Source organism: Choloepus didactylus, chromosome 21 (genome assembly GCF_015220235.1).
Source record: "Choloepus didactylus isolate mChoDid1 chromosome 21, mChoDid1.pri, whole genome shotgun sequence".
Lineage (NCBI taxonomy): Eukaryota > Metazoa > Chordata > Mammalia > Pilosa > Megalonychidae > Choloepus > Choloepus didactylus.
Genome location: NC_051327.1, coordinates 37,705,056 through 37,731,744, shown reverse-complemented (window position 1 = coordinate 37,731,744; position 26,689 = coordinate 37,705,056). Strand labels below are relative to the sequence as shown.

Sequence of the window (26,689 nt, the reverse complement as noted above, 5' to 3'; positions counted from 1 at the left end):
TCTTGGGGTAAAGTAGGAACATGTTGGAAGTTAAGCAGTTATCTTAGGTTAGTTGTCTTTTTCTTACTCCCTTGTTATGGTCTCTTTGAAATGTTCTTTTATTGTATGTTTGTTTTCTTTTTAACTTTTTTTTCATACAGTTGATTTAAAAAAGAAGGGAAAGTTAAAAAAAAAAAAAAGAAAAAAGAAAAACAAGGAAAAAAAAAAAAGTCAATGTATTGTCATGGCATTCCATTTTTTCCCTCACATTTAATTTTTCCTCTGTAGAGCTAATTCAACATGCCTGTCTTAAAAAGTGAAAATTTTTTATTACTGTGAATTTATCTTTCCTTTAAACTCTTTCTGGAGGCCTGGTGTGCCCAAATTTGTTGCATGAAATGTTCAGTTTTCCCTGCATTTTCTACAGAAATAAGAGATTGCCTAAAACGAGAAGAAACAAAACTCCTGTAACTGACAAGTGTAATTTCTGTTATTCAGTAACTATTATTTGTGATGTGATTCTTCTATTAAAAATTAGGAAAAAATTTTCCCTTAATATGCATTGGGGACACATTTAATGTGACCATATTTGATCTCTTAACATTTCACTTAAATGGTAACAATGATTATAATTCCCAAGTTCATTAAGAATACATAAGTGGTTACAATTTTATGATTTATATGAGCTTAATTTACAAGTGAGAGCATTTTCACTAAAAAAAAATTCTGTTCTCTGATTTAAGAACTTAGTCAAGAGTTTGGCTACTGATAGTCTACTGGCAAAAATTCAGTGGAGGAGATAATGGAAAAAATTACATATTTAACTTATTTTGCATCCTTTCACATGATGTAGGTTGAAACTGTATATGGTTTCACCCCGTTTAATTCAGCAAGAGCACTTTGTGTTTGGTTATAAACTACAGTTACTTAGAACAAAAGCAATCTATGTCACTACTTTTGTGATTTCCCTGGCAAATAGGATGGAAAAGAAATCTTTGAAAGAATTAAAGATTCTTAGTTGAGAGTAATTATTTGTCAAGTTCCATCAGACAAACCTGTGTACAAAGGAGGGTATTTTTTTAATTAAGGATAAAATTTACCTTAAAGTAAAATTTACATAATGAAATGCACAAATCTTAAGTTTACAATGAGTTTGACAAATGTATGCAACTGTGTAAACACAAGACAGAAAACTTCTCTTCTGCCCCTTTGCAATCAATCCCCGTCTCCCACCAAGGCAATCACTCACTCTTCTGTCCTGGAATAGTTTTTGTCTGTTTTTGAACTCCACATAAATGGAATCATACAGTATGTACTCATTTGTATCTACTTTCACTTAACATCATGTTTTGGAGATTAACTCATACTGCGTGTATAAACAGTTCATTCTTTGTTATTGCTGAGTAATAGTTCATTTTATGAATGTATCATAACTTTAACCATCCTTAAAGGAAGGGAAATTAACTATTTTCCAATTAGGATTCTTTTTAATGTTGGTTGCAAATACTAATAGCTTTCTTTTGATTATTAGAAATAACAGGGAAGAAAATAAACTAAAAGGGAAACACACACAAAAGATCATGTTCTTATTTTGTGTAAAATAGATCACATTCTATATTTGAACAACGTTTTACCTCAATTCCATTATGTCTAGGATAATATGTAAATGAATATACTTTCCTAGCAGATTTCAGCACCAACAATGTGCTGAATATCTTGAGGACAATAACAGATTCTTAAATGGCTTATAGCTAATCCAAATATGGATAATTGATTATTTACCATTCTTTTTGTTGTTTTGTAATTTGTGACTAAACTCTGACTTAGCATGGCTCACTGAAAACGATTTCTAACAGTTTTCTATATTTACTATCTGATTCTAGCAAATATTTACTTTGAAGTAACTAGAATTTGAGTTCCATTATTCTACAATCTCAATTTTGCAGTTTCTTCAACTTTTTGTTTACCATCCAACAATATATTCAAATCTTCTTTGCAGGTAGTTGCGTTATGATCTATTAAGTTCTTAATAAAACTATATACTACTTTGAATATGTTTAATGCCATTTTCTTTAGCATATTTTCCAACAACTGAAAAAAACTTCAGTAAGTTAGAAAAGAACAAATTTAATGATATTTATGGTATTGACTGAGACCTGGGTATTCAAATGTTAAATGAATTTGAAGTCTAAATTACTTAATGTACATTTACTTTAAAAGAAATTATGCCACAAAAGTTAACAACTATTCCATTAGAAATGTTCACTATGGTTACTTAGATGTCCTCCCAAGATATTATTTTACAAATTAATTTTTTAAGTTATTTGCATACTTGGTGCAGGATACTTACTATAACTCTTCTTCTCATAACTCAATCTCCTGTATTGTGACTTATTCCCTTACAGGTAGTACATTTATTCTGGCTGGCAATTACTACATTTAATTCATTCCAAAAATTTATTATTTATTTTTCATGGATAAAGGACAGAGGGCATAATTTAACTTAATATGTAGAGTCTGGATAGAGTGCTCATACATTACCAAAAGTAGAACTGACACATTGAAATCTTTACCCTCCGACTACTCTGTGAAATTAAATGTAACAATATGGACTACTTTTTTCAGGTTAATTTTTTCTAAAAGACTAATTGGTGAGATTTTCTAGCATGAATTCAAAAGTTAAGTAAAATAACATGCTATGATATTTAAACAGAAAAAAAGGAGTAAGTTTCTGGAGATGCAGTCCAGATTGAAAACTAGTGCTCAGAAATAGCTAACTCAGGCCTTAATAAACAAAACAACAGGCTTAGAAATTTAGGCAGGGTTAAAAATGCTGTAAAATTTCACTGTAACATGAAAATGGTTTCAAACACAAGAGATAAGAAGAATGAGGACCACCTCGATGGTTGCTAACATGACCACAGACATAGGGGACTGGTGGTTTGATGGGTTGAGCCCTCTACCATAGGTTTTACCCTTGGGAAGATGGTTACTGCAAAGGAGAGGCTAGGCCTCCCTGTATTTGTGCCTAAGAGTCTCCTCCTGAATGCCTCTTTGTTGCTCAGATGTGGCCCTCTCTCTCTCGCTAAGCCAACTTGAAAGGTGAAATCACTGCCCTCCCCCCTACGTGGGATCAGACACCCAGGGGAGTAAATCTCCCTGCCAGCGTGGAATATGAGTCCCGGGGAGGAATGTAGACCCGGCATCGTGGGACGGAGAACATCTTCTTGACCAAAAGGGGGATGTGAAAGGAAATGAAATAAGCTTCAGTGGCAGAGAGATTCCAAAAAGAGCCGAGAGGTCACTCTGGTGGGCACTCTTACGCACACTTTAGACAACCCTTTTTAGGTTCTAAAGAATTGGGGTAGCTGGTGGTGGATACCTGAAACTATCAAACTACAACCCAGAACCCATGAATCTCAAAGACAGTTGTATAAAAATGTAGCTTATGAGGGGTGACAATGGGATTGGGAAAGCCATAAGGACCACACTCCACTTTGTCTAGTTTATGGATGGATGAGTAGAAAAATAGGAGAAGGAAACAAACAGACAAAGGTACCCAGTGTTCTTTTTTACTTCAATTGCTCTTTTTCACTTTAATTATTATTCTTGTTATTTTTGTGTGTGTGCTAATGAAGGTGTCAGGGATTGATTTAGGTGATGAATGTACAACTATGTAATGGTACTGTGAACAATCAAATGTACAATTTGTTTTGTATGAGTGCGTGGTATGTGAATATATCTCAATAAAATGAAGATAAAAAAAAAGAAGAAGAAGAATGAGGAGTTAGAAAAGATTACTGACTTAGTTAAAAGCAGGTTACTGGTATCTTTAGTGGGAACATTGTGATTGGAACCAGATTGCAAAGAGGAGAGAGAGAGCTGAAATCATATGAAGGCATTGTCTACAAACAGATTTAAAAAAAAAAAAAAAAAAAGGGAAGGAAAAACATATTCTTTCTTTAAAAAAGTGCATATGAAGCAGAAAGACAGCTACCAGAGGAGAAAGAAAGAATGTTATTGGAATAGGAGGAGGGAAGTTAGAAGTAAAGCCTTAAAAGCCTTAAGGCAGAAAGGGAGTCATCGATTCTTTCAACATTCTGTGTTTGCTTACTATGTGCCAGGCAGGCCCTATGGATCCCAAGTAATTCAATAAATGCTATACAGTGAGATGAATAAAGTGCTATTACATACAAGTTACCCTCAATATTAAAAAAAACTTGTAACAAATTCCCTGGGGCACAAAAATGCTCTTTTATTAAGTTTGTTTACCTTAGTGATAAAAATTAAAAATAAACCAATGTTTGATTTCTGTTGTTTCAAGCCAAAAAAAGGAAATAAATTAATGTTCCATGTTTCTTCTATCCCTAACATTCCTCATAATCCTTTTCCTGAAACTGCATTCTACAAGGTCACAAATGACCTAACTGCCCAACAATACAGCCTTTAAAAAAAAAAAAAAACTTATTCTAGTGACAACATACAAGCTCAAATTTCCACTTTAAGCACATTCAAATATATGTTAATTGCACTGACAATGTTCGGCTAGCATCACCACCATCCATTAACAAAACCTTTCCATTGTCCAAGATAGAAACTCTCCACCCTTTAAGCCTTAACTCCCTATTCTTTAACCCCACTCTGTCCCCTTGTAACCTATATTCTAGATCCTGACTCTTACAAGTTTACTTATCATAATTATTTCATATCAGTGAGATCATACAATATTTATTCTTTTCTGTCTGGCATGTTTCCCTCAACATGATGTTCCGGTTTGCTAATGCTGCCATTTTGCAAAATACCAGAAATGGATTGGCTTTTATCAAGGGGGTTTATAGTCTTAAGGCCATACAGTGTCCAACGTAAGGCATCAATAGGGTACCTTCACTGAAGGATGGCCACTGAGGGATGGCTAACCTCTGTTAGCTCGGAAGGCACGTGGCTGGCGTCTGCTTCCTCCCAGGTTGCGTTTCAAAATGGCATTCTCCCAAAATGTTGCTCTTGGGGCGTTTTGTCCTCTCTTAGCTGCAGCTCCTCTTCAAAATGTCACTCACAGCTGCACTAAGTTCCTTCTGTTTGTCACCTCATATATATGGCTCCAGTGATTTAATTCAGACTCACCCTGAATAGGTGGGGTAACCCCTCCATGGAAATTATCCAATCAAAAGCATCACCCACAGTTGGGTGGGTCATATCTCCATGGAAACATCCAATCAAAAGGTCACAGCCTAACCAAAAAGATTAATCTATCTGTCCCCACAAGATTGCATCAAAGATAATGGCATTTTGGGGGCCATAATACATCCAAACCAGCACAGATATCTTCCAAGTTCATCCATGTTGCATGTATCAGAACTTCATTTCTTTTTACAACTGAATAATACTCCATTGTGTATATATGCCACATTTTGTTTATCCATTTATCACTTGATGGACACTTGAGTTGCTTCTATCTTTTGGCAATTGTGAATAACAGTCTATGAACATCTCCGTAAATATCTGTTCAAGTCCCTGCTTTCAATTCTTTTGGGTATTTACCTAGAAGTAGGATTGCCAGGTCATATGGTAATTCCGTAGTTAGGTGAGGAACTGACAAACTTTCTTCCACAAAGGCTGCACTATTTTACATTGCCACCAGCAAAGAATGAGTGTTCCTTATTTCTTCACATCTCCAACACTTGTAATTTTCCATTTTTTAAATAACAGCCATTCTACTGGGTCTGAAATGTTATCTCATTGTGGTTTTGATTTGCATTTCCCTAACAACTACTGATGTTATACATCTTTTTATGTGCTTTTGGGCCACTGGTGTACCTTCTTTCGAAAAAAGCCTATTCAAGCCTTTTACTCAATTTTACTTGGGTTACTCGCCTTTTTGTTGTTCTGTTGAAGAATTTCTTTTTATATTCTGGATATTAAACCCTTATCAGATGTGTGGTTTACAAATATTTTCTCCCATTATGTAGGTGGTCATTTTATTTTATTTATTTATTTATTTTTTTATATTTATAATATGTGTGTATTTATAATTGCATAGAAATAGCACTAAAATTAGCCATATTTAACTCTTGGTTCCAAGAATTGGAATGTGTGTATGTCATTTTATTTTCATGATAAAAGTCCTTTGATGCACAAAAGTTTTAAATTTTGATGAGGTCCTTTATCTATTTTTTTTTTTATTGCTTGTGCTATGGGTGTTAAGACTAAGAAACCACTGCCTAACACAAGGTCCTGAAGATGCTTCCCTACATTTTCTTCTAGGAGCTTGATAGTTCTGGCCTTTTATATTTAGGACCTTGATCCATTTGTTGATTTTTATATACAGTGGGAAGCAGGGGTTCACCTTCATTCTTTTGCAATGGAGATCCAATATTCCCAGCACCATTCATTGAAGAGACTATTCTTTCCCAATGGAATGGTCTTTGCCCCCTTGTCAATAATCAGTTGGCCATAGATACAAGGGCTGATTTCTGAGCTCTAAATTTGATTCCATTGATTTATACGTCTGTACCATACTGGGGTTTTTTTGTTAAGTTATATTCACACTCCATACAGTCCATCCAAAGTTATCATCAGTGGCTCTCAGTATAATCAAAGAATTGTGCTTTCATTGCCACAATCAATTTTATTAACATTTTCATAGCTCAAAAAAGAGAAACACCATGCCCTATATACTCCCCGCCCCCCCCCATTATTGACCTTTAGCACTGGTGTGGTACATTTGTTACATTGATGAAAGAATATTAAAATATTACTATTAACTATAGTCCATAGTTTGCATTAGGTGCATTTTTCCCATATACCACTCTATTATTAACATTTTGTTAATAGTGACATACATTTGGAAGAACATTCTTATATTTGTACCATTAACCAGTCATCTTCCACAACAGGGTTCACTATGTTATATAGTCCCATGTTTTATCTTCTAGCTTTCCCTCTAGTGAGACACAACCTAAACTTCCCCTTTCAACTGCAATCACACCCATAATTCAGCATTGTTAATTATACTCACAATGTGCTATCCTCACCTCTATCCATTTCCAAACATTTATAATCAGCCTTATTAAAAATTCTGCACAAATTATGCATCACTCCCCATTATCTACCCTCATTCTATCTCCTGATAACCTATACTCTAGATTTTAACTCCATGAGTTTGCTCATTAAAATTAGTTCATATAAGTGAGACCATACAATATTTGTTCTTTTGTACCTGGCTTATTTCACTCAACACAATATCCTCAAAGTTCATCCATATTGTTGCATGCATCAGGACTTCATTACTTCTTACAGCTGAGTAATATTCCATCATACATTTATATTACATTTTGTTTATCCTTTCATTGGTTGATGGCCACTTTTTTTTTCCCCCATCTTTTGGCAACTGAGAATAATGTCTGTATGAACATCAATGTACAAATGTCTGTTGATGTAGCTGCTTTCAGTTCTGAATATATGCCTAGTAGCAGGATTACCAGATTGTATAGCAATTCTCTACTTAGATTCCTGAGGAACCACCAAACTGTCTTCTGCAGTGGGTACAACATTCTACAGTCCTACCGTCAGTGAATAAAATGTTCCTATTTCTCCACATCCTCTCCAACCCTGTAGTTTTCTGGGTTTTTTAATAGTGGTCATTCCAGTAGGTGTGAAATGATATCTCATTGTGGTTTTGATTTGCATTTCTCTAATAGCTAATGATGCTGAGCAGATTTTCATGTGCTTTTTAGCTATTTTTATTTCCTCTTTGGAGAAGTGTCTATTCAAGTCTTTTGCCCATTTTTTAATTGGGTGGTTTCTCTTTTTGTTATTGAATTGTGGGATTTCTTTATATATTCTGGATATCAAACCCTTATTGAATATGTGGTTTCCAAATATTTTCTACCATTGAGTAGGCTGCCTTTCTTTTTCTTGATAAAGTCCTTTGAAGGGCAAAAGTTTTTACTTTTGAGGAGGTCCCATTAATCTATTTTAAATTTTGTTGCTTGTGCTTTGTGTGTAAGGTCTAAGAAATCATGTCTACTATAAGATCTTGATGATGCTTTCCTACATTTTCTTCTAGGAGTTTTATGGTCCTGGCTCTTATGTTTAGATCTTTGATACATTTTGAGTTAATTTTTGTATAAGGTGTGAGAAAGGAGTCCTCTTTTATTCCTTTGCACGTGGATATCCAGTTCTCCCAGCACCATTTGTTAAAGAGACTGTTCTGTGCCAACTGAGTAGATTTGGCAGCCCTGTCAAAATTAATTGACCAGAGATGTGAGGGTCTATTTCTGAACTCATTCAGAATTCCATTGGTCGGTATATCTATCTTTATGCCATTACCATACTGTTTTGATGACTGTAATATGTTTTAAAGTTAGGAAGCAGGAGTCCTCCAACTTTGTTCTTCTTTCCCAAGATGTTTTTGGCTATTTGGAGCCCTTTATCCTTCCAAATAAATTTGATGATTTGTTTTTCCGTTTCTGCAAAGTAGGCTGTTGGAATTTTGATTAAAATTGTGATGAATCTGTAAATCACTGGGTAGAATTGACCTCTTAGCAATATTTAGTCTTCCAATTCATGAACAGGTAATGTTCTTCCATTTATTTGGGTCTTCTTTGACTTCTTTTAGCAAGGTTCTGTCATTTCCTAGGTCCCTTATATCCTTTGTTAAATTTTTTCCTAGATATTTGATTCTTTTAGTTGCTATTGTGAATGGATTTTTTTTTCTTCATTTCTTCTTCTGATTGTTCATTACTAGTGTATAGAATCATTACTGCTTTTTGGGTATTGTTCTCATACTCTGCCACTCTGTTGAATTCATTAATTAATTCTAGTAGCTTTATTGTGGAGGTTTCAGAATTTTCTGTATATAGGATCATGTCATCTGCAAATAGGGAAAGTTATACTTCCTTCCCAATTTGGATGTTTTTAAATTTTTTTTTCCTTGCCTAATTGCTCTGGCTGGAACTTCCAGAACAATGTTGAATAACAGTGGTGACAATGGGTATCTGTGGGGACCCAGGGCCCAGGCTCCCCCTCCCTAATGGGGAATGAAGCCCCATAGCACATAGCAGCCTGCTTGACAAGGACAGAAGTTAAAGGTCATTATCCCTCCTCAAGGAAGAAAGTATGCACAGATGGTATTATAAACAAAGCACTGAAACTCTCCTACCCTGATCACTGTTGATAACAAACCTCCAGACCCCTGTGATTTCAGACCCTGCTGAAATTCTGTTCTCATACCCTATAGAATGTCTTTGTCCTAAACTCTTATAAGCTGCCCTTTGCACTCCCCACCCTTTCAGAGTGCTAATTCCATTTACCTTTGCTGGCCACCATAGAGAAGAACCCTCTCCTGTTCATTACTCCTGATAAACCCGTGTCTCACTCTGTGCCTGGTGTGTGAGACCCAAGCCCTTCAAGAGCTGGGTGGGAAAGGCATGCTTGTCTTGTTCATGATTTTAGAGGAAAAGCTTTCAGTCTTTCACCATTGAGCCTGATGTAACTGTGGGTTTTTCAAAGATGTCTTTTATCATGTTGAGGTAGTTTCCTTCTATTCCTAGTTTTCTAAGTGTTTTTGTCAAGAATGGGTGCTAGCTTTTGTCAAATACTTTTTCTGCATCAATTGAGATGATCATGTTTTTTCCCCCTTCATTAATGTGGTGTATTACATTAATTGATTTTCTTATGTTGAACCACCCTTGCACACCTGAGCTAAATCCCACTTTATCAGTGGTATACAATGCTTTTAATGTGCTGATGGATGCAGTCTGCTAGTATTTTGTTGAGGATTTTTGCATCTATATGAGATATTGATCTATAATTTTCTTTTCTTGTGGTATCTTCATCTGGCTTTGGTATGAGAGTGATGTTGGCCTGGGAGAATGAATTAGGGAGTGTTTTTTCCTATTCAGTTTTTTGAAAGGGTTAGAGCAGGATTAGTGTCAATTCTTCTTGGAATGTTGACAGCATTCCCCTAAGAAGAAATCTGGTCCTGGCATTTTCTTTGTTTCTGATTCAATCTCTTTACTAGTTTTTGGCTTGTTGAGATTTTCTAGTTCTTCCTGAGTCAGTAAATGTAGTTGGTGTGTTTCCAGGAATGTGTCCATTTCATCTAAGCTGTCTAATGTGTTGGCCTACAGTTGTTCATATTATTCTCTTATAGTCCTTTTTATTTCAATGGGGTTGATAATAATACTCCCCTTTTCATTTCTGATTTTAGTCATTTGTGTCCTCTGTCTTTTTATTGTTGTCAGTCTAGCTAAAACATCAATTTGCTGGTATTCTAGCCTCATCTCCCAGTCCTCTTTGCTGTACATCCCTGCTCCAGCCACTCACTACTTCCAAACATCTCCATGCTCTTTTACCTGAATCCATGCAGTCTCCTTCACCTAGAAAAGTCTGGTTCTCACACTTGTTCAGGTGAAAAAGCACCTAACAGCCCAATGCTCTTTTCAGAATACTAGACAATATCCATACATCAAACCTGACATAACAATTCATAATTTTGTGCTAAATGTAATTCCATCTCATGCTAGATTCTAGAATGTACCAAAGATTTAAGAACATATTTTCTAAAAGCTGGTTAAAAACAAGGGCACCATTAGAGATTAGGAACAGAACATTTCTTCTTCGAGCTTTGGCAATACAGGACTACTTTTTGAAAACAATTGACACAGAAAGCCTTCTACTCCCATCCTTTCATTTCTCAGAATTTTACTTCATTGGTTGCCAAGAATGGAACCATCCTGAATGTCAATTAAAAGGTACCTAAATAAACTATAATATATCTATGGCATACAGCTGTTAAAAATGAGACAAAGAGGTTTATGTACTCCAAGACACATTATGAGACAGAGAGAGAAAAAAAGATAAATTAAGAGGAAAAACCAAGGTGCAGAACTGTGGGTATACTATTCCTCCATTTGTGTAGACGAATAATAAAGATTAAATTTAAACTCACTCAAATCCATAAGAGAATAATAAAGTATAACTACTCCCTAAACATGCCTAGGACATCTCTGGAAGGTTACAGTGGCTGCCTCTGGGGATCTGGGGCGGGGCTGAGGGTGGGGGAAGATTTTCTACTGTATTCCATCCTGTCCGTTATCCAGTCACCACACTTATTTTATATGATCTTACCTCCCGCCTCTCTGAGACCGGAAGCTCAAAAGACTCTGAGTCCGGGTCATCTTTCGGGCCCTCACACCGCTCAACGACGTGTCTGGAGGTTCCCGCGCATTATTACTTCAGTCAATCTTCGCGCGCCCGTGAGGAGGCACGTGACCGTTATCCTCGTGTTGGAGGAAGGCGGCTCGGAAGCCAAAGTGGTTCGCCCAAGTCACAGAGCAGGTGGGTGGTGATGACGGGACCCGCGCCCGTCCCGCAGTCCCCCGCGGCCTTCCCGAAGGCGGCGTCCGGGCAGAACGGGTGACGCACGGGATCGGCGGACAGGACACCTCGCCCGTCTCAAGGCGCTTTCTCGAGGTTTTTTCGGGTAGGAGTGGTTAGGAGGTGGCGCCGCGCTACCCCCGGGCTTCATGGAAGCCGGGAGCAGGGCAGGATTGGTGGGAGCCTCAAGCAAGCGACTCGGACAGCAGGCGGGGACATCCGCTTCGTCAGCTCCCGCCTGCCCAACCCTTACCACACGGCACCCAAACCGAATCCCGCGCGCTCACGGAAATGACCCGAATGGCTCTGGCACCGCCCTTCCACTTCCGCCTACGGGCCTGGGTTTGCGCATGTGCAGGAGAAGAAATCCGGGATTCTGTTCTCTCGTCTGCACGAGGCGAGAAGGCCATGGAGGTCTCCACTCCCACCCTGGCTACAACTTCGACTCCAGAAACCCCTACGGCACCCGAGCGGCAGTCGCTGGTGAACAAAGCCCAGGTGCGTGGCCCCTGGGGAGGACCATTCTGAAACGGGGGTGCCGGGTCAGCACCCGGGGGCCTACGTGCGGGCTCCGCGCCTTGGTGGAAGTCCCCGGCGCTTTGGTAGGGTCGCTCGCTCGCTCCTTGATCCGCGGGAGTAGGCTCCTGCTTCGCGGCTTGGCCCCTTTTTTTTGGTTTGCAAGTGTAACTGGGGTTCTTAAGAGAGACCTGGCTTTGCTTCTCAGCTGTTTCTCTTGCCAGGTCACTTAATTTTGCAAGCGTAAGTTAATCCTTATTTAAAATGGGCTCTTTGGCCCTCTGCTCTCCAGGATCAGAGACGGCACTGTATATAAAGCGCTTTAGCCAGGGAGCCGGTTCGCCGTTAACTGCCAGCAATTAATTGCTAGTTGCAAAAAAAAAAAAAAAAAAGTTGGGGTGGGGGGACAGGAAAATACTGAATTAGATTAAGATCTAACTTATTTTTGTATCTCCACGTTGCAGATTAGAAAGGCGTTGGCAGCTTTGTTGGAAAATTCCAAGTCCAGGAAAAACGCTGATGACTTGCTTTTGAATGAGAAAGAAAATTTATTTTTAATGGTGGTATTATGGAAAATTCCCAGTAAAGAACTGAGGGTCAGATTGTAAGTTCTGATTTTCTACATTTGCCCTTTTAAAAAAATATATAAATTTTTTAATTAGAGAAGATACATGTGTACAGAAAAATCATGTAAAAAATACAGCGACATTACTGTTTTTTATCTGCTTGGTCATTCTGTGTAACTTCAACAATCGCAAGTTAGTTTCTAATGGACGCTTTGCAAACTCAATTAAAATCTTATATGAAATAAATAAATGTGCCTAAAAGACCCATAGGAGGAGTACAGACATGCTATAATTTTCTAGAAATATCACCAGTTTTCTGGGGGCTTGTGGATTCTATTGAATCTACTTTTTGAAAGAAGGAAGGTAGAATAATTTAAATAGTTTTTGTATTTTAGCAGAACATGTTACATTTTCATATCAAGCTATTTCTGGGCTAGAATTATTGAGGCTCTGGACTTGCTCTCTTGTACAGAAACCAAAGACTTGCCAGTGAATTCCTTTCTTTGGGGAAAAAAAAAAACATTGTGATTACACATTCTTATTGCCAGTAATCTTAGGTCAGAGATGCCCTCTCCATATTTGCCAGATTTATCTCATAAAAATAGAAATAATTCTTTTAGTATCAGTAGGTCCCATGCAATACTTGGGGCATACTTACACCAAGAAATGATTCCTTATTGATCTGAAATTCAAATTTAACTGGGTGTCCTATATTCTAACTGGCAAAAAACCCCAGCTCTGCTTAAGAAAGATGTGTGGAGGATAGCTTCTTTTTCCCATAGAAGGGAGGTGGAGGTGGTTGATTCTCAAATTCTATCTAACTGATAGTCAAAAACCTCCTGCTCCAGCCAGTTTACCTTATTTATTGCTTTATGTATTCCATGTGCATTCTTTGTTCTACACCTTTGCTGAGGCTTCTGAAAAGCTTTCTCACTTTCTCTAAGTTACTTTGCCAACTTCTTGGTGATTTCTGCCACATGCCAGCTTTGCATTACACACCTTTCCTCTCATTTGGCAAGTCATGCCCATGTATTGCTATCTCTTCTTAAACTAAGGAGGTGTTTCCTCAAAACATGTAGGCCTGTGGAATGCAGTAACCCTGTTTTTTGTTACTATTTTTTAAGACTCAAGGTACTATTCAACACATTTGTTGGTTCCTCCTGATTTGCTTCATGTTTTCTGTTTTAGCTGTTGCAATTAAATTGTAGCTAAGAGTTTCGAATACAGGTGTATATATAGAACACATAAATTAATTGCACATTCAGTATTTTGGGTGTCTTTGTTTAGATTTTAGATCTTCTATCCCAAATGCTTATTGGTCTTTTAGCCTTTGGGTGCTTGTGATGTCCTTGAATCTTAAATCTCTTCTCTGTATCATGGAAAACTGGATATTATATTTAAATGTTGTACTTAGTAATAGTATTTTCTTAAATAGCATGAATGAGGTTATTGAGATAACAGTAAATTTATTGTATATTTTGCAGAATATAAACATACACATTGTCTGTAATAATGCCTTACTTCTCATGTATTTTGCAGGTCTTTGCCTTATAGTATTCGGTCAGATTTAGCAGAAGTCTGTTTATTTACCAAGGATGAACCCGATTTAACTCCTGAAAAGACAGAACATTTCTATAGAAGTCTTTTGAACAAGCATAAAATTAACACTATTTCTCAGGTACGGAGCAGGTTAATATTTTCAAGACAGAGGATTTAATTCAGTTGAAGTGATCAATGATACATTGACCTATTTCCTAGTATTTTTTCCATTTTTTTTCCTCTTTAATTTAATTTTGGTGTTTTTAGGTAAGTTGCATTCTGTCTTCCCTGTGATGGAGGGGCTGTCAAGATTTGTTGACCTGAAAGCTGAATGTATACATCAGTAACCTTTATGTATTGTAGATTATACAAAAGACTAGTCTACTGTAATTCTTCTGGACTCCCAGAGCATCCTATATTTGCTTTTGATTTGGCACTTAGCACCCTGTTTTGTGGATGTTGGTTTAATTGTCTTTATCACCCTTCCAATCTAGGTTTCTTTGGCTGGGATCCCTTCTTATTTGTCTCAGTAGCCCCAACATGTAGATTAGTGCTTGGCACGTATTTGGCACTCAAATATTTCCTAAGATAGGCTAGGTATGGCTTGAGGACGTTTTAAAATACGAATAGAATTAGAATACAAATTGTTGCCTAAATATTGTTCTTGTCATTCAGGGTCTTAATTTTTTTTTTGCTCTCTTTGTTTTTTAGATTATCCCCCTCCGAACTTTAAAAAAGGAATATAAACCCTATGAAGCCAAGCTCCGCCTCTTGGGTAGTTTTGACTTCTTCCTTACTGATGCAAGAATTAGGCGGCTTTTACCCTCCATCATAGGGAAACATTTTTATCTCAGAAAGAAGTAAGTTTCTTTGCAATGACTGGAATTTAGCAAAATGAAGTTTTATAGGTGTGTATGTATTGTGCTCTGAACATCTATGTGTTTTTATAGAGTTCCGGTATCTGTAAACCTTCTGGCCAAGAATTTATCAAAAGAGATCAATGGATCTATAGGTGGGACTGTCTTAAACATCTCTAAAACTGGTTCCTGCAGGTAGGTAAAGGGCACTCATGGGTGCCTTTATTTAATCTTATGCTTAAGATTTCAGAAGATAGTGTTAATGAAACTAAGTTCTGTAGAAACTAAAATCTGTTACTTAGAAGTATTCAGTTCTCTAGAACAGGGCTATCCAACAACCCTTTCTGCAGTGAATATCTGTACCATCTGTTACAGTAGCCACCAGCTACATATGACTTGAGCACTTGAAATGTGTCTGAGAACTGATTTTTATTTCATTTCAATTTAAATTTAAGTAACCGCATATGGCTTGCGGATACTGTGTTGTACAGGGCAGCCGTAACTATTAAGGAAAGGAAGAGAAATAAGATTAGTGCTTAGAGAATATAGTAGTCCTGGGATTTCACATCAACATATTAGTTTATCCTTTGAAGTGAGAGTCTGTTTTAGTCTTCCTTTAACTTTTGAATGAACTCAGTGTTCATCCTGTTTCATCAACTTGTCTGGCATCTTTGTGTTGGCACATTGACTTAAATTTGCCCAGGATACTGACTTAGATGCAGCCCCCAGCCCCGGGCTCAGATACCGGACACTTGAGAATACCAACTCTTCTCAGTCACTCAAGTGAAGGGGCTTCCCACCTGTAGCCAGACTTTATTGTTGGGCTGAGAGGTGGGTTAAATTTGAGAGCTTGGCAGTTTACCAGCTTTTGGGGGTGGGGGAGCAAGTTTTAAACATTTGAAATGCAGTATACTAAATACTGACAGTGCACCTGGGGGCTGGGGAGTGGGCAGGTGCCAGCAGAGCAGAGCTGTAGGAGACAGCCCTCCCTCCCATGCCTTTCCACCCAAAGATAGCCAAGGAGCCCAGGTAGTCCCAGTCATTACACTCCAGAACACCAGACAGCAGAAGTTTCTTGACTCTTGGGAGGCCAGTCCTCAGCGAGCATCTCCAGGTGGTGTTAGGCAAGACCCATGGCCCTGGGTGTTGCCTCCTGGCTGCAGGTGGGAAGCCCCTTCACTTGAGTGATGGAGAAGAGTTGGTTGCCAGGTGTGGACCCCGAGCCCCCCTTGCATTGGTTACTGACCCATAGGAAGCCTAGAAGATTGGCTGGAAGATCAGAGGCCTGGCTCATGGAGTCATTAAGGAGCTGGGAGAACAGGACAGAAAAGGAGGCAGCAGTCTCCTGCCTCTGGGGTTTTTCCAAGTCAGAATCCACAGCTTAAGGAAAGTAGAAAACTGGAAAGAAAAAAAAAATAGCAAAACTAAAACCATTCTTTTATCTCTTTTTTCTACATGTTCCTAACAGAATAGCTCTCTATTTTCCATCCCTCCTTTCCCTTTCTTCCCTTCCTTCCTTCCTCTGCCCCATGTTTCCATCTGGGAAGCTAAGAAAGCTGGTGCTTACAGGCAGAGCCCTGTCTTTGGCTGGAGGGAGGTGGGTGCACCAGTGTCTACCTCATTCGGTAGACACCCAGCCAGCAGTGAGCCTGCCTTTCAGCTCCCATGGGGCTGGAGGAGCTTGCAGGACAGGGACAGGCATCCCAGTGGCTGAGTGCGGGCACATCTGGACTTTCACTTGGCTTAGGTCTGCTCTCTACTTCACCTGAAGGGATGGTCTTGATCAGGGCCCGTAGAACTATAAAGGTAACAGGAACCCCTCTCCTTGCCACTTGTGGAGGTAATTCCCCACACAACAACTTGATTGTGGGTTTGCTACAATGAAGGAGAAACTGCCTCTGTCCCTGCCCACTGACTCACACAGCTAGATGCCAGCTCTTCTGAGTCACCTCTTCATGGTGTGACTTTTGATTTCAAGTGTAAGGAATTTCTAGAACATGGAGCCCACACTTAAAGATGATAATTTTCCTTTAATATATTTAGACCTAAAGATTTTAATGTTTCTACCTCTTAAAAAAAAATAAAACTTCAGGATTGTGTATTTGTTTCCCCCATAGCTCTGCTTTACTTTGGAAAACAAATTATTTTTAAAAATCTTTTTATCTAATACTTTTTTAAATTTTAGTACTATTCGCATTGGTCACACTGGAATGAAGTTGCAGCACATCCTTCAGAATGTCGTTGCTGTTGCAAAAGGGCTTTCAGAAAAATTGCCAGAGGTACATGGTCTTGCAGATATATCCCTTGACTGTTCATTTAAAAGAGGCAAAATATGTATCAATTATGTTATTCTCTTTTTTGTTTCAGAAGTGGGCAAGTGTGAAACTTTTATACCTAAAAACTGAGAAATCGGTTGCCCTTCCAATCTTTTCTTCGTTTAAGAGCAATTGGGATGATGCTAGAGGAGTATCCCTTCCTGGTCAGAAGAAAAAAGTTAGTAGGTTTTTTTTAAAACTTGATAGGTGAATTATCACGTAAACTGACCCAGAGAACTGGATTGCCGCTCCTGCCTTTTCAAGTGTCTTCAGCTTTCCAGTGATTGTGCTCACTTTAAATAAGAGATTAGTTAGTATTGCTATGAAAGGGATACATTAAGACCTAAATATTTTGTATTTGTTAACAAGTATTTTAATTTTTAATATCATAAAAGTGGTAATTAGGCTTAGAAGAGGCCTGTGCTGTGGCAAGAGGGAAAGAGGAAAACCAAAATCTGCTTTATTAAGTACTTTGTTATTTGTAGGCAAAATTTGAGGTCATATTAGGACAACAGATGCTTCTTGATTTTGGTTTGTGGATAATTAGTGCCACTGGTACTATCTCAAGAAGCCAGAATGAGAGAAAATGCAGTCCATTCAATGTTGTTTGTTAGACTTGTCTACTAGTTTGTTAATTCTCTTTTCAACCAAATTTTTTACTTTTAATTCATTATAATTTTAATTTTTTACTTTTAGAAGTTGGATGTTTTATTCTTTTTTCAGATCTGTCTTGTCACTTTTCTGGGTTCCTATGAGCTATAAATAATCTCCCAGTATGTTTTCAGTCTTTCAACATGTTAAGCCTGGGTGTTTTGCAGGTGCCTGATAAGTCATGTAGTAGAAGTCTCTGTGTTACAGCTAGTTGTCTGTTTCTGCTGGTTCCTTGCGTGTTCAGTCATCTTTGTGTGATGGTCATCATCTTTGAAAAATTGTTTGTAGAAATACCTTGAGGCGTAGGTTGAGGATACTTTTCTCCAGAGGATTTACGTTTACTTCTGCCAAGCACCAGGGCACACTCAGCCTGGGCTACCTTAAAGCACATTCGAAGCTTGCGATTCCCCTGTATGACTCAAACCAAACAGTGGCCAGAAGTTTGCCTGGGCTCCATTTCCTTTACATCCTACCCTGAGCGTGTAAACCTTCGGGGCTCCCAGCTTATTGTGAGGAGGGTCTTCTCAGAATCCTGACCAGGTGTGGACTCTGGAGTTTGATTTCTCTCGACTTCACCCCCTGGTCCCACCCAGTTGTTAAAAGTTAGGGATCAGCAAATGTTCTCAGGGCAAAAGTGACTGATGTGCTTGCTTATCCTTTTAGGTTCCCATTTTAAATTACTTGCGTGTAATCAGCTCAAAGCGTTAAGAAAATACATTTTATCCCACTTTTTTACTTGTTTTCATTGGGAGGATGGCCCAAAATAACAGATCACTGCTGTTCGAAGCAGGATGTCTGAATTTTTTGCCATTCTTGAGCAGATTCAGTAAAGAATTTTGTGAAGATTTTGATATTAATGGTTAAAATGGAATTTGGACACTTGTAGATTTCATTTAACAGTGCTCTGTGTTAAGGATAATGTTCTTCCAGCTATGTAAACTTTCCTGTGCTTTAACTTTAAGCCACATTCTGAAGTAGGGGAAAAATGGTCAGGATTTCTTTTTCGGTAATAGCTTTATTGAGATGTAGTTTACATGTCACGCAACTCAGAATTATTCTTAACTCACCCGTAAAAGAGGTTGACTTTTACAAAATGTGTAACCATATACCTCAGATACCCAGATACTGGAATACCTGTACTGTATATGATTTATCCATAAGACGCTTCTCTGGCTTTGAGTTGAAAATGGTAGAGTAGAGTTGTTATTCAAGTGCTGGTAATGGGGTTTGTTCACTCAGTGTGTACATCTCACAGACCTTTCAGGTATCTCATCAGTCATTGGAACTGCAAGTGCTCACTCAGTCTGTGATATTTATTTGCCAACAGAAGTATCCTCTGCTAAAGTGATGTTTGGGTTTGTTTTGGTAGGAGGCAAAGAGAAAAGAAAAACTAAAAATCAAAGAAAAAGAAAAGCTCGAATTAAAAAGGGAGAAGAAGAGAAGGAAAAGGGAAATGCGAGAGGCTAGAAAAAGAAAAAGCCAAGTCCTTACTAAAGGTCAGGCGCCTCAGGTCAGTGGTGCTCCAGGAAAGGGCCCTGGGTCCCCAAAGCGGGGCACCCCAGGACCCGAGAAGCAGGAGCCAAGCAGAGTGAAAGCCCCATTGAAAGTGGAAGATGGATCTGATGAGGAGATTCCACTGCTGATACCAATGGACAGAATGCCTGCTAAAGAAATTGTGGAGGTATTTGTATTAATATTTAAGGTTCAGAGCAGATAATTGAGTGTTCTACCCAAAGATTTCTAAATAATAGATGAAAAGTACTAGGACAAACCCCAAGACCTATGGAGATTGTTACCTTGATTTACTGTACCCTTATTTTAGATATTAAAATTCTCAGTTTGGGGAGTGATGCCTGGTAAACAACACCTTTTACGTACGTTGGGGATCAAGGGAGATTTGGTCTTATTTATAATTCTGAGAAACATTGCCTGTTGTTTTAGAAAGTGGGACAGGGCAGAAAGTGGAGCAAATGGTCCCATTTCTAAAGGTGTGTTCTGGCTCAGCATGTAGGTTGTCCTGGAGAATTTACCGGGGCAAGCTTGGGTACTAGATCATGTCTCTAAAGTCTCCGTCCCCCATCCCCACTCCCACATGAATTCTTAATCAAATTCTGACTTCATGAGTTAGAGGAGATGATTTAATGAGTTATGAAATTTTGTTCTTTGCAAATGCGATTTGTACTCAAGGTATCCAATTACTGGGGGAATGACTCTTGAAAATGAGGGGGAAATGGGTCCCTGAGAGACTCGAGGGTCGCCCTCGCCGTGCGTTCCGAGGAAACTCCCTGGGCCCTCGGGGCAGAGCCTCTGCTGAGGGTGCCCAGGGTGGTTCCCACCAAGCCGGAGGAGCAGTCCCAGGGCCCAAACTGCACTTGACCAACTTTATGTTTTGTGGAACAATAATCCCTCAACAGCATGATGATTTTCATTTACTAGTGAAGTATTTCTTTTAAAGTGCCCCAAAATGCTATTGAGATTTAAAAATAAAAAAACTAGAAATTAACATAATAGACCCATATGTTAATCATAAGCTGTTTAGTCAATTTTCTAAAAAAGTAAGCTGTTACTGTTATGAAGGATCAGCAGGTAATGTGTTAGAAACTAAAGAGTGAAAACACATAGCTGCCTGGGTGATGCCTTCGAAGTGCCAGCACCCTTTGAGCCTATCTAGGAAATGAGATCAGAGTAACAAGTCTACTCAGTGTTCACTAGAGAAGCAAAGAGTAGAGAACATATATTGGAGTGGTTTTTGAAAGTAACTAAAAGGGGTGTGTTTAGTAAGAGTTTATAGTGCCAATGAAATCATTGGGGAAATGCTCAGCTCCTTCGACAAATACCTACTCCTGGGGCAGGGGGAGAGACTAAGGAAGAGGACACTGTGTGACAGGGTTATTGGGGGGTTTGGTTTTATATATTTGTGATGTTTTCCAAACTTCCCATGAAAGTCCTTATTATATTTACTCAAAACCAGTTTTGGGGTTTTTTTTTGTCTTTGTATCCCACTTCTATATTGGGCAGAGCCCACTGTTAGAATGTTGTCCTTGGACCCCCAGGAACAGTTATCTGGGGTGTGTGCTTGGAGAACCATGATTTCTGGCATGTAACACTCCCCACGAGGAGCCTCTGAATCACACTTTCGGGAGGGTGTTTGTAACGGGCACCCAGTCCTCATGGACTGGCCTCAGTGAGGACCCCTGCTCTAACCTACCAGAAGGAATTTACAGTTTCATGTGCAGAAGAGTCAGGATTAGATCACAGGTCTCAAGTTGTGTTCCCAGTGGTTACTTCCAGGGGTCCCTACCCTCAATCCTAGGAAAAAGCTGGATTTCTTTTGATTGCACCAAGGAGACCAGAATCCCTTTTACAATTGTTAATAATGGAATCCAGCCACCTTTCAAACCATCCGTGAATCAAAAGAATAAGCTATTCCTTATTTCATTGCACTGAGGTGTGCCTTTTTGGTGGTTACCTAGTAAAACAAAACAACTACTAGAGTTAATATTGTCAACTTTTTCCCCCAGACCTGAGAACTTTCTTCTTTTTCTTAGGTGCAAACATGTGCCATAGTAAAGAAAACTCCAGAAAATAGTCCAGGTTCCAGCACACCTCTAGGGAAGAAGAGAAAGGCGTCTGCAGCTTTGAAGACCCCTGGAGCTGCAAAGCAAGATACCCCAGGTAAAGGCCCAGGAAAGAAGCCAAGAATCAAAGAAGAGACCGAGAAGGAAATCAACTCTTCAATGGGGAAAAAAGACCTAAGACAGACTCCAAAAAAGCCAGAGGCTAAATTCTTTGCTACTCCTAGTAAATCTGCCAAAAAAGTGCCCCAGACCCCCAAGCAGTGGCCCCTCAAACCCAAAATGTTGTCACAGACAAACTAAAAGCAGCAGCTTGACCAGAGGGAAAGATCAGGGCTTCCTGATGAGCTTTTTTAAAATACCCAAGCCCTGGCCCCTGTTACACCCTTCTCCAGAGTGAGGCCTGGACTTAAAATATTCCTAAAAACCTCCACATGTTATTCTGATTTATGTTCCTGAGTGTAGGAACCAGTGGTGTGAAGTAAAATCTTTTTTAATTGCTCTTCTTGTGTTTGCTAATATAATGGGAAAATACACTGCTTCTCTGTGGTTGTGTTTTTTATTAAAGTGTGACATTTGCTTCTGGGTATACTGTTGGCATGCCAAATCTTGTCAGTTGTATTTGAAGGCTTATGATTGGAACTTTCCTTCCCTATTTTAAACCATTTATTGACATGAGCTCTATTCCACTCGGTTGTGCAGACATTCCCAAAGCTGATTTGTGAGAATTGGCTGTGGAACTTAGGAGAAACATGGAGTTCTTGGCTCTCCTGCTGAGATGGTATATCTTGGCAGGTCTTAGGAGGAGCCCTGGAATCAGTTTTTTTCTTTAATTCCCAAGTTGTGAATCACTGAGTTAGCAAACATACAGTGAGGGAAATTGCAAGGTCATTTGTAGAGGGATTGAATGGAATCCTGCCTACTAGAGGCAAGAAAATGTTTATCTTACCTTCCTCCAAATCACTCCTCACCCTGTGTAGATGTACCTACCTGTGTAGATTTACCTACACATGGCAACTCTAGGTTGGAAACCTGGGAAAGCAGACTCCTAAGAAGAGTTGTCAAACACATACCAAGGCAGTAGATGGCTTTTTCGGTACATGACCTTTCACTGGATTTGAATTGGGGAACACATCCCTAGTAGTGATGGGTTCACTGTAGTGCAAGCAGGTGCTCACCTGTGAAAAGGCCCAAGAGGGGCACGCTTTCAAAGATTGAGTGGTTCAGAAGCAGTGGAAGGAGTTGTCAAGACTGCTTTTGCTCTTTAGTAGTACAAGTTGATTTGTAATGATTTTTTTAAATTGTGAAAGCCCCTAAATACAAAGTTATTTGTAATCCCACTGTCCTTTCAGTCTTAAAAATGAATGTACATTTACTGTGTTGTAGGGATTTGTCTTAATACATTTGAAAAGCTTCTTTTCCATAGAAATTAAGTCCTATGGAAAGATGATTAGATGGACCTGCTTTACTTATTTGTGACTCCAAGGATGAAGCTTTGTCTCCTTTTTTCCACAGGACAAACTCATGTACATATTCATGCTAACCTTTTCTCTAGATGATGTGATTTTGCAGGCGTAACTTGTCTTGTTTTGTTTTGTTTTTCCAAGTCCCATCCTTTGGCCAAGTATTTACAACACCAAATTCTTTGGCTTGTAGCTTAGTCTGTTGAATATGATGTAGACTTTTCCCTCTTGTTCTGCTGTGCCCTAGTTTCACTATAATAAACTCCTAATGTTCTCTATATTAAAAAAAAGATTTACTTATATTTCTTGAACATGATACTAGTATTTTGAGAGGAAGGCCATAGTTGAGGAATGGGTGATAGTTCTGAATTGTAACGAAAAATGTCCAAATCATGGTACTGGATTTGCAAGGCTTGGGAAGGACCAGGGACATGCCCTTACCTGGCCGATTGAATGATTTCATGGAAGAGAACAGATCTAATGGGAGAAATTAGAGTGTAACATTTTTGTTTTGAAAAAGTATTTGAATTTTAGGTAACTTGTTCAGGAACTCTAATGAGCATTAAAAGTTTAATATTTTTAAATGCCTTGAATGTATTAAGGAATGTGTTTATTAAAAGTCACATAGTATTTTACAGTTCCCTTGAGGAATGTTAAAGTGAGGGTATGAAGAAATTGCCAAGCGTCATGATGTCTCACCAGACTAAAAACCCTTTCTCTACTTTTAATTCATGGGTGTTTAAAGGTTTTAAGTAGCAAAGAAAATCTTTTGCCATCAAATTAAATATTTGAAGGTTCTTCTGACTTTCTACATTTTTTTTTTCTTAAATTGCTCTGGTATTCCCAACCTACAGTTAGTGTTAATGTTCACAGTACTCCATTAGGGATTCCCCGCTGGGACTTCATGAACTCGAAGAAGTCCTTGTCAAACCCTGGCTCCTAAAGGAATTAGTGCTTGTAATGAAATGACGCAAAAAATTTTGATTATGATCGTTTCAGTATATTGGTGCTAGAGAGACAATATGGCAAGTTATTTAGCCTGTTATATTTTAACCTAAGTTCAACACTGTCTTAAAATGATTAATCTCTTGTTATTAAAAAACTCAGTTTGTGGCATTTTCTATACTTGAAGTTACAGGAAATAGGGCCTCTAGAATTTTGACTCACTTAAAAAATGTCTCAGCATTCTGAAAGACATTGGCTGGTAATGTGAGACACTCAATTTTCGTTATAGATGTCCCTCAAAATCTTCTCCAGTATACTCAACCGTACAATAATGACAGGCTCAGAAACTTCGTTGAACTCAGCCACCAAGTTTTATCAGATTTCCCTACATTCATCCAGCCGTCTACACATCCTCACATGCTGTAACTATTAAGTTCCTACAAACTGCGAGTACAGTACTAGACTTGGGAAATTAATGTATAAAACATAGCCTCAAACCTCTACAGCCCTAGTTTAGTTGGTGGCACCCTTAGAATTTGATGTCCAAGGAAGCAGTTTGACTGCAAGGAGGTGGGGGCAGGGGCTAAGGGACTTCTCTTGATAACTGCATTATCCAGTCATCACTGTTTTTAACTTAGAATATACGTTATTTTGAGGGGGAGAGGTCCAAAACCTCTCCGAGCCACTCCATTTCTGAATGGAGAAAGGGATACCAGAAACAAAGAAGGAAAGTGCGAAGTGCCCAGCAAAACACGTACCAAACAGCCCAAGAGTTACTTAGAAACAACAAAACCAACATTCAAACAGCTTCCCAAAAGGAAACTGCCCAAAGCTTACACACTTTACTACAAACAAGCTGTGTATACTGGGTACATTAAAATGGCCTTACACTATGCCTGCTGTATGGCTACATCTTTTCATTTAGCGGTGCATCTTAAACTTCTTCCATTATCAGCACTTATAGACATATTACCTGCTTGGTATCCCATTGTATGGATTATTGACATACCAGAAATTTACTTCTGTATTGCTGAATGTTACGCATCTTTCTGGTTCTTTGCTAGTCTGAAGAATGCTGTGTTGCATATCTGTATATTAGAGCATGTATATGGAAAAGATGGAGTCAAAAGAGGAAGCATGCTTACAATAGTGAAAGATACTGCTAAAACAACTTTTTAAAAGCCCGTGTAATGCTTTGTATGTTTTTTCCCCATATTTGCCTAGTATCAATATTGTCAGGTTGTTGAATACAAGTAAATCTGTTAGATTTAGTTTGTATTATCTGTTAAGTGAGGTTGAATATTTTTTATTATGGCTTTGACAATTTGAATTGTATCCTTTCCCATTTTGTATTGGTTGGTTGCCACTAATATATAGCAGTGTTGTTCCGTTTTTGTTTTTTAATGCTTATGTCTTATGTTACAAATAGCTTTTTAGCAGGCTGTTGGGTTTTATTTAACTGTTAAAAAATAACTGCTCAAGAAAATTTTAGAAGACTTTGAAATGAGCAAAAGAGATTATTGAGTGTTCTTTCAATGGAATGTTGGCCATAATCTAGCAGACCCTTCATGGATTATTTACTTCTTTGACTAGGCCATTTTACAGCTTTGTAGAGATAAAAGTTAACTTGTAGAAAATTGATAATAATGCAAATGTTTCCTGTCCATAATAATGCAAATAAATTCTGTTACTTAGAGGATATAAATCTCTGTAAGTCATATCCTTATTTGAACCACTTTAACCTCTTATTGGTCCTCTCATTAATTAATGTGTAGAATAAAATCTTTGACATGCTCATTTTATATTTGTATGAGTCATGATTTTATCTTTTTGAAAAATATACTTTAACAAATACCTGGGGTCTCTTGTCAAAGTTTTAAATTCTGAATGTAATCATATTAATTTTTCCTCATGACTTTGTGCTGTCTAGAATTGATTTTTCTATGTGGTGTTTACATCTCACATTGTCCTTAAATTGACAACCACATGTTCCAGAGCAGTTGGAATAGTCTAAACTTACTTAAATGAGTTGATACACAACCTTTTATCAGATTTTAGTCAACATACATTCGTAGGTCTCTTCCTCTGGTTATTTATTTTTCCTTTCCTGTGCCTTGGGAGGTGAAGAAGTACTCTTGGGAGGTAGCCAAAGTGGAGAGGAATGGGATGCTCTCGTGAAAGTGGCAAACATGTTATGGCACTTCATGTTCCACTGGGATGTGCTGAGCAATGACCTGAATGTTGTTCTACCACCTGAACAACACTAGCAGCCAGTGACAGCACATGTCCTTGCATGTCATAGACTTGGGATCTGTTGCTTCTGGAAGAATTTATGTACTAGATAGGTGCCCAAGAAGTGTAAACTGGTCAGTCCCATGGTGACCAGTGGTGCAGCTCCAGGTTGTGGCTCCCTACCCTTGTTTCCTCACAGGAATTTTTTTTTTAATCTAATTGCAGTCCCTTTAGTTGTGTCCAAGCTAGTCTGTGGGGTGACCATTCCAAGGATGCGTGCATAGGCTGCAAGTTAGACCTTCACTAGTATTTCAAAAGGAAAGCAGTTAGATTCTAAATCCAACCACATCATCACAGGAAATTTCAATAATACTTAGTAGCAATGAAAGAAAAGAAAGAGCTGTTCATTCTTTAAATATAATTACAATTGTTGTAAAAATCTGAATGGCTACTTCAGAAGGTTTAAATACTTCATTGCCCACTCTTGTTAGCAAAGCTTTTTGTTAATGGCAACTATGAAGAATTTGAAGAGATCATGATTTAAATTTTGATCAGGAATTGAATTTTCAAGCAGGAACACTAATATTAAAAAGTGATGTTGTTAGACAACCTTTTTTAGGTTCTAAAGAATTGGGGTAGCTGGTGGTGGATACCTGAAACTATTAAACTACA

The 26,689-nt window shown here is 38.4% G+C and overlaps 1 protein-coding gene across 2 annotated transcripts; it reads left to right on the top strand.

The window, feature by feature from the left end:
• Positions 1-11,478: 11,478 nt before the first annotated feature.
• RSL1D1 (ribosomal L1 domain containing 1) lies at positions 11,479-25,582 on the top strand. 2 transcript variants are annotated; one of them, XM_037815478.1, is made up of 9 exons: positions 11,479-11,856; positions 12,339-12,478; positions 13,980-14,118; positions 14,691-14,839; positions 14,930-15,031; positions 17,022-17,115; positions 17,204-17,329; positions 19,172-19,483; positions 21,351-25,582. In XM_037815478.1, the coding sequence occupies exons 1-9, from the start codon at positions 11,650-11,652 to the stop codon at positions 21,678-21,680; spliced, it is 1,599 nt and encodes a 532-aa protein (XP_037671406.1). In that variant the 5' UTR covers positions 11,479-11,649; the 3' UTR covers positions 21,681-25,582. The 2 variants fall into 2 exon arrangements, with proteins under 2 accessions (XP_037671406.1, XP_037671405.1); XM_037815477.1 differs by lacking the exon at positions 19,172-19,483 and having other exon boundaries at positions 11,523-11,856.
• The last annotated feature ends 1,107 nt before the right edge of the window (positions 25,583-26,689 follow it).

Bases quoted from the DNA above. Each gene is read 5' to 3' on its own strand.
- RSL1D1 (XM_037815478.1), top strand. From the start codon at position 11,650: ATGACCCGAATGGCTCTGGCACCGCCCTTCCACTTCCGCCTACGGGCC. The intron at 14,840-14,929 runs GTAAGTTTCTTT...GTGTTTTTATAG, and splicing joins CATTTTTATCTCAGAAAGAA to AGTTCCGGTATCTGTAAACC. The intron at 19,484-21,350 runs GTATTTGTATTA...TCTTTTTCTTAG, and splicing joins CTGCTAAAGAAATTGTGGAG to GTGCAAACATGTGCCATAGT.